Source organism: Pavona decussata, unplaced genomic scaffold, assembly GCF_977016875.1.
Source record: "Pavona decussata unplaced genomic scaffold, jaPavDecu1.1 SCAFFOLD_56, whole genome shotgun sequence".
In the NCBI taxonomy this organism is placed as follows: Eukaryota; Metazoa; Cnidaria; class Anthozoa; order Scleractinia; family Agariciidae; genus Pavona; species Pavona decussata.
The window spans coordinates 720454-732500 of NW_028145478.1; the positions used below are offsets into that span (position 1 = coordinate 720454).

Consider the following 12047-nt stretch of genomic DNA (forward strand, 5'->3'; position numbering starts at 1 on the left):
CTTTTCAATGAAAATAAAATTCCTAGCTGTTTTATTATATAAATTACTGCTAAAATACAAACATTACACAATATTATGGTAAGAACATTTCAATAACATTTCGAAACAACTATGACAATAACCGGCTCATTTATGTCCTTACCAGTGATCAGCCCATGGAGTGACCTCTGCCGATAACTTGAAAAATACACCAACAATAATTTGATATTTGTGCGACTAATTATATTTTTTTATTGCAGACAAATCATTTTACACATGGCCATCGCATCTCCTGCCTTTATCTTACAGGTTTATACAGAAAACACAGTGTAAATAGTTTTATATGTTGATATCTAAATTTATAGAATTTTACTATTTTCAGTTTAAGAATAGCTTTTTGAACACAAGCTTGCACGGAAAGTAAAAAGACTGAATGGCACTGTTTATGAGGTTTTCTTCAATCCGTGTGTTGTATACTTAAGTATTTTCGAGATTAAAAGTCGTGGATAAATTCAAACGAGGACAACAAAATGTGCATATTTTCCTATAAAGGAATAAAGGTGAAAATCATCAAAAACGGATACAGAACAGTTTTAATACAAACTTAAACGTGAAACTATTTATCCCTAATTAAAAATGTAAACCAGTTTAAGAAAGCATAGGGAGCACTTTAACCACTCCTAAAGAGAACTATTCACGTTGTTACCGTGTTAAGCCAAGTGACACTTCTGGTACATGTGACGTCTTCGAGGCCATTTCTGACAACGGATTCAAGACGTAAAAAATGAAGTAAATCGGGGGAGCGTTTATACTTTGGACTAGGTCAAGGTCTATAGAAACACTCTAAACCGTTTTCAATGATCAATGGACAATGCTTTGAAATTGTAACTCACGAGAAAAAGGGTTCAAATTACATGCTCTGCTAGAATGAATTTCCGTGTTAGTTGTTTTGGTTTAAATAAACGGATATTGTGAACTTTGTTAACACAAACACAATGTAAGTAAATTATGGATCCTGTAGCCAAAGGAAGCAAGCGCATGTAAACAATTTTTCCACCTTTAAACGAAGCACACAACTTGCTAATTTTTCTCGTTTTGCCCCCATCTTGAAAATTCTACGTCGACAAGGCAACGCGATCCTAGTGTGCACACAGCCGGACTGGCTACAAAGGCCTACACCTTTGGCATCCAATGACTGCATTTTGATTGACATGTTCCACCACAAGCAAGAGGCAACATAAACGAGGACGAAGAATGTCTTTAAAATAATTTAATAATTTAGATGGAATCAACAATGAAGGCTGTTGTCAAAACCAGTAGGAAAGTGAGATGAAATTGATTGGTTGACGAAGATAAAAGAGGCAAGTTGTTCTCAGATTTTGATGTACATTGGAACAAGCTAATGTGGCTGAATTGCCAACTCAAGAACTAAGAAGAATGCTATCATACTGATTGAACGGCTCCTTTAGGAGCTACCAAATAAAACAAAAGCCGGGCTATGGCCAAAACTGACCTTGTAATAGGCGATTTTCAAGAAATTCCGAATATATGAAATTGCTTGGAATACATTACAATAGTTGTAAAAGGGATAATTAATGCGCGCATTGCGTGTGACGTTTAAAGAACTCGGCATAATCAAATGTACAGCTCACTGGAAAACTGCTTTATGCCATTCAGTTACCACAAGGCTAGGTCTTTATGTTGTTTGGTATTAATTTCCGTTTCTCCCCTCCTTCGGTTAACGCGTTTTTTAAACGAGCCATACAACTTGTATGGTTTCCTTGTTTTCTCTGACTATGTATTTCCATTCCCAACTTTACCAGCCACGTGTTTCTACGCGTTTGTTACTTCGGCTCGCGTGTTTTTAGAACGAGCCAAACATGCATGTATTGATTGCCTCTTTCATCCACTACATCTATTGTTGCCTTGGTTTTGTTTTGTTTTGTTTTATTTTTTGCCATTTATTTCCGTTCCATACTTTAACAATGGCATGTTTATCTACGTTTGTTACTTCGGCTGGCGTGTATAAGAACGAGATATACATGGATGTATTGTTGGCTTGTTTTCTGTTGTTATTTCTTTAGCAATGGCGTGTTTATTTGCGTTTGTTACCTCGCTGGTGTGTTTTTAGAAGGAGTCATACATGCATGTATCATCTACTAGTTTCGTCTAAAGTTTTTGTCCGTTCTCTACTTGCCTGCCGTTTTTGTAAACGAAATATTTATCGTTTTACTGGAACCCTTACTTAATAAAATACGAGTCAACGAGTCGTACCACTTGAACGAGTCGTACGACTCGTACGAAGTGACTTGGCCACGACGTTCTTTAATTAGACGCAACTTCACCACTGTAAGACTCCTACAAGTTGACTAGGCTGGCAACCTTCTTTAAGGAGATGCAGTTTCACCACTTGTACGAATCGACGCTTAGCCGCTTCGTAATAAGATGCCAGGTCACTACTTGGACCAAAAATAAACTTCATGTTATTTAATGATAAGTATCACACTCACAACTTGCAAAAGTCGTTCGACTGGTACGAGTCGTACCAGTTAAATCTTCACTTTTAAGACTTGAACAAGTGGTGACATGAATGAATACTCCAGGTCAGTAATGTTAGAATTAAGAGTTGATATCAACGAAATCATTCCTTGAGAGAACAATAACGGAAATTAATACCAAACAACATCAAGACCTAGCCTTGTGGTAACTGAATGGCATAAAGCAGTTTTCCAGTGAGCTGTACATTTGATTATGCCGAGTTCTTTAAACGTCACACGCAATGCGCGCATTAATTATCCCTTTTACAACTATTGTAATGTATTCAAAGCAATTTCATATATTCGGAATTTCTTGAAATTCGTTACAGTGTTACAAGGTCAGTGTTGGCCATAGCCAGGCTTTTGTTTTATTTGGTAGCTCCAAAACATTGTTTTGTCAAATTCTGCTTTCTGCGAGAAACATCATTCGAGCCCCAGACTTTCTGGTAAATGTTCGAGCGCTTGTGATGTAAATTTTTAGTGAAGTACTTTTTATTGGCGAATGTTTTGTATTCCTAATAACATTCCCGAAAGTTTTGAGAAAACTGTTCAGTTTGGGACAACAAACGTACCCTTTAAATTGACTGACACGGCACGCGAAATGGCTTGCTACATAGAGGAAAAATTGAACGTATTTGGTTACAAGGAATAAATAAATCTGAATTATTATGTTTTGTTTAGGAGAGGCTTGTTGTTGCTAGGGCTGGGAAAACACCATTTTGAGGCCAAGCGATTCTCCGGAAGTGAAACTATGTCCAAGCAATGGCTTACAATACGATGCGATCTATGCGGAGACTTTCTTCTCTTGTAAGGTTAAGAAAGGTCCTGCTAGCAGGGCGAGGTACAGTGCACTATCATTGTAAAATGATAATGCACTTTACGGTTGTTTCCGTTGTTTCGACAGCTGATCACTTCTCCATTTATCTATCTACTTTCATTTTATTGTGTAAATCATCTCACCGTACGCCACAAACTTAATGATTTAAGCACCACAGGGTATAAGCAAAGGATGTTATTGTTTATATCTACTTTCGCTAAATGGTTTAGGGTGTTTGAACTATATTTTCACCATAAACGGCCCCATAAGCTTTCTAGCTTTAACTTTTACCGTGAATAAATAAAGTTGATTGATTGATTGATTGATTGATTGATTAATTGATTAAAACAATTCAATTTGTGAATCTTATCTCTTTCAAATAATTGAAATTTCATTTCAAAACATTATTTCATTTTACGGTTGTTTCCGGTGCTTGAACAGCTGATCACTTCTCCATTGATCTATCTACTTTTATTTTATTGTTTAAATCATCTCACCGTACGCCACAAACTTAATGATTTAAGCATCATAGGGTATAAGTAAAGGATGTTATTGTTTACATCTACTTTTGCTAAATGGTCTAGGGTGTTTGAACTATATTTTCACCATAAACGGCCCCATAAGCTTCTAGCTTTAACTTTTACCGTAGATAAATAAAGTTTATTGATTGATTGATTGATTGATTAAAACAATTCAGTTTGTGAATCTTATCTCTTTCAAATAATTGAATTTCATTTTAAAACGTTAATTCCATTTTACGGTTGTTTCTGGTGTCTGAACAGCTGATCACTTCTCCATTGATCTATCTACTTTTATTTCATTGTTTAAATCATCTCACCGTACGCCACAAACTTAATGATTCATTTTGTATAAGTAAAGAATGTTATTGTTTATATCTACTTTCGCTAAATGGTCTAGGGTGTTTGAACTATTTTACACCTGGTATGGCCCCATAAGCTTTCTAGCTTTAATTTCTACCGTGGATAAATAAAGTTGATTGATTGATTGATTGATTGATTGATTGATTGATTGATTGATTGATTGATTGATTAAAACAACTCAGTTTGTGAATCTTATCTCTTTCAAATAATCTCGTAATCTCGTTGACTTACCTTATATTATGCTGGTTTTGCTGATTTCACACCGATTCACTCCTTTGTTGTCCTCATTTCAAATCAGTGACATTTCTTCAATTGCCCAGGCCTGACTTCTCCCACCAGCTTATTTTTTGGCTTTTAACAGAAGTAAAAAAGTGTCGAAGTCGGTCTCGTTTGGCTAAACTCATAGCACTTAGTGTTTGTTTACCTTTATAAGGCAAATGCTGTCAAATTGGTCCTTTTAATCGTTAATAACTGGAAGCTGATCAAGCAAACAATTCAATAAAACAGAGAACAAGTTATTTTCAACATCAAACAATTTTTTCTTCATTTCAGCACCCATAACCAGTCCAAAAGCTCACCATGAAGTTTCTGATTTCGTGTGTTTTTTTGGTAGTCTTTGGAACTCTTGTGGGTAATATTAATGGCCATTCATGATAGAAATTGTAATTCTCTTCAGATTTTACTTTTTTCTGACTTCATGTAGCCGCAAATGCTCCGGTTAATGTATTTTACTTTGTCTAGCATAGTGATTTAAATTGCATCTTGTTAATATTAAATAGTAATTTTTTCACTTTAGTCTTAAGTTTGCCCCTTCGCTTACAAGTAGCTACTAGAAAAGATTAACAATTTTTGGAAAAGCACTTACAATATGTGTTGATGTCTTGACTGTTAGTAATGAATTCTCTTTTGTTTCTCTGACAAGTGCACGGCTTGCAGTGTTTTACGTGCACTAGTGATACATCTATGGATGACTGCTCTTCGAAGCAGAAAAAGAGTACATGCCCTGCTAATTTATCAAGTGTTTTCTGCGGTAAACTGGAAGTTAAAGATGAAAGTGGAGTTACCCAACGTTTTACCAAAGGTATCTTGAGCAGTTAATTCAAGTAATAAATACTTATAAGACTATTTTAAAACAATGTTTTTTTTATCTTATAATTAAATAAAGTTCCAAATAGCAGTTTCGAATGGTACTGAAAACAGAACTAGAATCCGCTGTGAGAGTATTCCTGAAAAGAGTAGGAGAAAATGAATCGATATCTTCCGTGGAAACTGCCCGAGGGATGGTTTCGCCACTTTTGTAGCTTTTTCCTTATCCTTTCGCCTCCATTTTCATCTGATTAAGGAATTATTTCAGTTTAACGACTTCACATAAATATTTTATTACAATCACAGCGGGGCATACTACTACATTAAAGCAAAAAAGTGGCTTAAGAAGGGAACAGAACTTTCGTACCAGTTGATACTCAACTCCTCATGATAAAAACTACGAATATCAGTGGGGCTGGCTGTTTTCGAGGGTCTTTTCCTTCCAAAATGTAGGCTTGAGGTCGGATTTTTGATTTATGGTTGCATCCACATTATTCCTTAGAAGACGTACTTTGCCGCACATTATCTCTCACAGCCAGGATCGCGAAGTCTCGGAGAAACATAACAGTGCTAAGGCCCTAAGTTGCTTTTTATTGCTGGCGGTTACTACAGTAAGCACCGGCTTGTTATGAAGGTCTAAATGTTCGTATGTTTAGCACAGTTGACACTAGAAATGAAATCAGTTGATAGTAATTCACAGGAAATTGTTTTTGCCGTGCCACCTCAAAGTTTCATTGTAACAATGGAGACAGAATACCTTCCCACTAGGTTTAGAAGTGCTCAGGAAAAGAAGGATTGAGGAATGAAATGTTCAACTTTGTTATCATTAAGTTAAGCTTCGGAATGTCGATATTTAAATTACATTTCTTGGATATAACTAAATAATCTGTGTCAGCGCTAGCATTTGTTCGCCCAGAATGGCATTTTTTTTTTAACCAAAAAGTAATTCGGACACGACATCCAATAATTTAATGATTTTAGGATGTTTTAGCTGTGTTTAACTTAACAGCCCGAATTATGGTCGGAGTAAAATGTAACAAATTCCAAAGGGAGCTGGCAGCGAGAGACTATTATTTATTTGAAAAAAGGGGTGAGCCTTTTTTTTTTTCGTAAATTTAAGAGTAATTTTTATGAATAAAGGTTTTCAATTGTGAATTGATGATTCTGTTTTTTGTGACGAAGGATGCTTTTCCGAGGACGTCTGTGTTGGGGACTTTTTCCCTTGTAATCAACCAGGAGTCGACTGCAAAGGAGATTGTTGCTTTTATGACCTGTGCAATGGCGAAGGTACGTATACATCAATGTAAAATCACTTGTACAGATCTCTCTGAGCTAGAGAATCAATTTAGTATTACACTTTATATGTTTGAAACAGTCGCAAGAAGCAACCTGCAACCCGCTGGAACCAAAACGCAACTGCCCAAAGGTTAACACATTGCACAACTCTTATCATCACACAACCTTGTCTGTCATCGTCCTTTCCATATGAATTGGATGCTATTTCGGTGAACCACTTTGCAAGACGTGTCGCATCACACAACCTTGTCTGTCATCGTCCTTTCCATATGAATTGGATGCTATTTCGGTGAACCACTTTGCAAGACGTGTCGCATTGAAAACTACGTTTGATGAGTTATCTTAAGAGGCACTGAGATACTCTTCTGCCGTACAAATAATTCATTTAATGAATGTGATCAAGAGAGGATGAATCCTCTCTTGATGTGATTTATTTATAACTTTGTGCTTGTCAGCGTTAACATGTACGATTGCTATTATCTTGCTGAAAGATCTGTTCTCTTTTGCACCTGACATTTTTCAAACGTATAGTCTGGAGGATAAATAAAAAGAAAGTTTTTCGTGATTCTCCTTATTGTATGAAAAACATTAAAAACTCCTTCTTTCTTTCCAGTGCGACAGCAGTACCGCAGTACAGTTGTGGCCATCCTCTCCTTCGTTTAAAGTGATAAACGTAATGGTGACGTTTCCACTCAAGCAATATACTTCCTTTTTTTCCTGCGAAAGCAGGAATTCAACGTCCTCCTATTTTTGTATAATGTTTCTTAACATAGCCTTTCTCTGTATGTTAGGGGGGCACATAGAGCCAACCTTTTGTCATCATTGTACCAGTACCACGTCACTGGAAGATTGTTCTAAGCAGCAACAGAGTCGGCAGTGCCCTACTGGTTGGAACAAGTGCGGCATCCTGGAAACTCCTCACCAAGGGAAGACGAGTTATCTGAAAGGGTGCTTTACTACACAATTGTGCCAACAGTTTTGCGCCGGCGGACCTAATGACGTAATTGGGCTTGAATGTGAATTATCCTGCTGTGGAAAAAATTTGTGTAACTGAGTATTCACATTTGCCGATATTTGTTAATTACTTGTCATTGAGAATGAACAAAAAGTAAATTAAACAAGAATAAACCAAAATTAAAACAATTTAAATCATCTTGATCTTGGCTTCATTACTGAGATCTAAATGTCAAAAAACCAGGCTTTAAATTCTTATAGACAGAACGTTTTGGCTTTCTTGAGGCATACATAATTATCTTCCTTGAACAGTATGAGGTGAACTGAATAGGATATCCGAGAAACTAGTGCAGCCAAATAAAAGTATCAAACGGTAGAGATGGCGATGGTGAAATGGAAGGTGAAGTTAGTGGCGATAGTGACCATCATCTGATTTCGGCTTACAAAATTACCACTATATGCAGGTCATGGCAATAGAGGAAATGATCACCAACGATAAAACAGATTGACGACCAAATCCTCCTAGCTAGTGTCATAAGAAATTATGGAGAACAACGAGGGGAATATGCATACCGATAATGGGATTGAATGGTCCATTCTAAACGTGAACAGCCTAGGCCTGATCTCGACGCCGTTCTGCTCCATTGCCGAACCTAATTGATGATTACGTCCGGCTAAAGAGCGGCGTCTAAATCAGTTTAGTACGACAGTTTTGAATTGGTGCGGCAAACGTCGGCAAGTTCTCTAGGGTCGGTCGGCCAAACTGTGTGCCCCAATAATAATCTGACTTACTGATCAGTATAATACAAGTTGCTTGCTCACGCAGTTTTCATAAATAAAGCGACAAAATTATTGTTAGCCGGGGTTTACTACATCACATCAAATCGCGGTGTTTCGAGCTGCGGCCTACCTGAAGTGCAAAACAACAGAAAGTTTGGTCAAGGCCGCTTGCGACGGCTATCGTGTTTCGATGCACCTCCCAAATTGACACCCTAATTTCTTGTACACCCCTCCATTGCACTCATCACTTTGCTTCTCAAGACAACAATCTTGTTCTCCTTGTTTGAAGTTTCTAAGTTGTGATAGTATGGATAACTGTATGGAAAACTGAAAACAACCCTCAAATTGAACGAATTTTAAGTGATTTACGGATTAACTCCTGTTCGCCACAGGTTGTACAATTCGCATTTGACGAAATTTCAAAGATCGAAAAAAAAAGAAATTTTATTTGACGGAAATTATTTGATATGGGACAAACAAACACAGTATATGGAAAGCGCCGACAAAACTTGAGCGCGCCTGGTCGGGGGGAGGGGGGGGGGGGAGGCTGGGGGTATGCTCACCCGCGGGAAAATTCACAACTTTGGCTTTTATTGAAGGTTGTGGAGATCCGTATGGGGATGTAGATTAGCCTAAATTAATACGGATACGCATGCGTCGACCCAAACGCTACTTACTTAGGCAATCCACATCTCCAGATGCAATTCGAAGACTTTCCTACAGATATAGCAACAGCTACCACATAGATAGTGTGGTGCTGGCGCTTAAAGGGGTACTATTACAGCCGTCTTAGCGGTGAAGGCCACGTGAACTCGGCTTTCGGGTCGTATAGGAGCATGACGACTATTCCACGCTGATGAGATCTAACAAGGTCGAATCGGTTGTCCGTAACTACCACTCATTGGGTGATAAGACTGACCGCATGCGCAAAGTATTGTTCATACCACACCAAGTTGAGTAGGGTTAAATACCTGGTACTTAGAAGAAACATTCCAGGTTAACAACGTTGTTTCAACTCAATATTTGATTTAGTTGTTTAGAACACACTGGTAAGCATCCCACTTGTAGTTTGTGTGTGGTTTAGCAGTGCTTTGAGATTTTCCGTTATTATTATACTTGTCGCTCGCAGTCGACTTCCTGAAAGTATGGTAGACACAGAGTAATACGAAGAACTTCGTTATTCTCCAGGCGTGCGTTTCTCAAAACTCCCGAGAACTTTTCGGGTCCCGAAAAGTGTTTCTCAAAACACCCGAAAGTGTCCCGAATTGTCTCCCGATATTTTCGGGAATCTTTTCGTGTTAGAGCTAGAAAGATTGTTTTAGAACAGTTTTTTTTAGAGTAAAACTCTAATTTTTTCCAGCTGAAAACTGTAACTGTATTTGTAAAATAAATTTACGTGTAAATGCTGTTCCTAAAAACAGATTTCAGCGCAGATACTACTGAGCTAACTGGTTCACAACGTGAAGACTTTGGTTTCTATTTTAATCATGACCTTTCAAATTCACCGTTGTTGCAGTTCGTCAATGTTTCCATATACCTGTCAAACCGTCAAGACTTGTCAAAGTTTCCATGATACTATTGGCTACTCGTTTGAATGAACTGAAAACGTTGCTTGCAAATTCCCCAAAAATAACAAGTCAAGGGATGTTTTGGTTTTGAGCAAGTTTTAGCGTCCTCGGACACCGCATTACCGTGAACTCGAAATTTCGAGGTGGAGGCTGATAATTATACAAGAAATAAGTTGTACTGCAAGAAAATGGCTTATCACATTTGCAGCTTAGCGTTGTCCTATGAAAGTTTTCCAGAATCAGACAAGGTGGGTATCCATCATGTTTTTTTAGTTGTTGTTTTTGATTTTCTTTTACGAAGTTGCTGTACAACCTGTTTGGCGAATACTTTTTCTACATTACCTGAGGATGAAATGATAAATTAAGAGATACCTAAGTCTAGATATAAGTCACTGAGGATAAATTTCAGTAGCCTGTGTCTTTTAAGCTAGCGCTTTCTTACCATGCACCATGGATTCATGCACAAACGGGGAGTGGTAATGAGTCCTTCGGTTGCGGTTAGTGATTAAGGCGATCGAGATGTTCTAAGTCAACACAAAACTTAAGCCAATGTTGTCCACTGTATGAAGACTTATATCCTTAGTGAAAGCTTTCTATTTTACAATAAAATAAGCTTAAGTTGAGCTTTAATAATTCTTAAAGCACGAAATCGAGCGCCATGAATCCGGTTACAGTTTTCGCAATGTCGGCGAGTAAATAGGCTAATTTCAGTTTGAAAACATTTGACTACATTTGTAGGTTTTGAAGTTGAGCTTCTTCTCAACCGATTTACGTTAAAATAGACACAATTAATTGTCCGTTATACACTTAAAATATAAAAATTTAACCACACTTTCAAACTCGGCAATATGCAAACCGCTGAGGAAACTATCAAACTTTCTTTATTTAGTCTATAATCTCTCAAAAATCAAGTTTTTTAAGTACGAATTTCACTTCTTTTGCCTTGTCGGTCGTCATTCTTTGAAAGTTCAACTTAAAATACCTGATTTGTAAGAGTTACCTTCGTAAATTTACTGGAATCAACAAAATCTTCAAGTTCATCTATACGACGTTCTTGCGCGCACTAACGCATGTAAACATGTGAGATTTTCAGAAATTTTCTCTTGGTTTTTAAACATTTTTAGCTTGAGTCTAGCCCAGTATATGTCAATTAACTCAAACTCTCGTTTTGGATAATTTTTTCCTTGATAATAGTAACGCAATACAACCATTTAACTGAAAAAAGCATTCCCGAAAACTCATTTCGAGAGCTTTCTAGCACCCGAAAATTATCGGGGAAAATTACGTGACTTTTCTCGGGCCCGGAAATTTCCTGCGCTTTGAGAAACACCAGAAAGCGTTTTCGGGAGCTTTACGGGGAGCTTTTCGGGCCCGAGAAGTTCTCGGGAGTTTTGAGAAACGCACGCCAGGACCCAGTTGTTCAAAGCCCGATTAAGCTAATCCTGGGGTAACGTGAATTTTGATTCGAGTTTAATTACTAATCAGTGAAGACTCTTGAAAAAGATTTTGTTCCTCAGTTTTGACTTAGATTTTCTTTACTGTTACCTTAAAATTAGCTTTTAAAAACATTTTAAATGAGCTAGACGAAGACCTCGGTTAAATTGTAATCGAGGAATAGCGTTAATCGGCTTTCAAACAACCGTTAGTTCTGCCCTGAATTGAACGGTTTTTAAAATTGTTATCTGAATTCAGTGGGGTTTTTGAAACCGTTTGAAGAGTTAATCAGTGATTCGTTCGGAACTGTAGGATCCTGCTCTAGGGCTGGACATTAAATTTGTTTCAGATTAAATTGTTTTTTCGGACGGACTGTCAAGAAATTTAATTGAAAGGTCAAAATCTAGTGGTAAAAGACGATCAGCAGTAATTTCAACACTATGACAGATATTTTTTATTTGCTTCATCAAATCATTATACTGTTATTGTACGAAAATCGGAAACGAAATTCCTTATCAATTTTTTCTGTTCGTTTGAGGCATATAAAAGTGTCAGATTTCACTACCAGTTGTGTACAATGCGGCGCAAGACGGGAGACTGGGGATAGTAGGGCTGTGACTTCAATGCAGGAACGCTGGTCTCGCGAGTTCTGTATTCCTTTGTTGTTTTGCGTGTGCAGAGAAAAAGAATTGCGTGGACGAAAATATGAATGGGA

General features: G+C 37.4%; 1 protein-coding gene across 1 annotated transcript; it reads left to right on the forward strand.

Moving 5' to 3' along the window:
* Positions 1-4709: 4709 nt before the first annotated feature.
* LOC146480047 (uncharacterized) lies at positions 4710-7754 on the forward strand. The gene is made up of 4 exons (XM_085110080.1): positions 4710-4845; positions 5137-5295; positions 6483-6587; positions 7388-7754. Exons 1-4 carry the CDS (start codon positions 4794-4796, stop codon positions 7648-7650), a joined length of 579 nt encoding a protein of 192 aa, XP_084966206.1. The 5' UTR covers positions 4710-4793; the 3' UTR covers positions 7651-7754.
* Positions 7755-12047: the final 4293 nt, after the last annotated feature.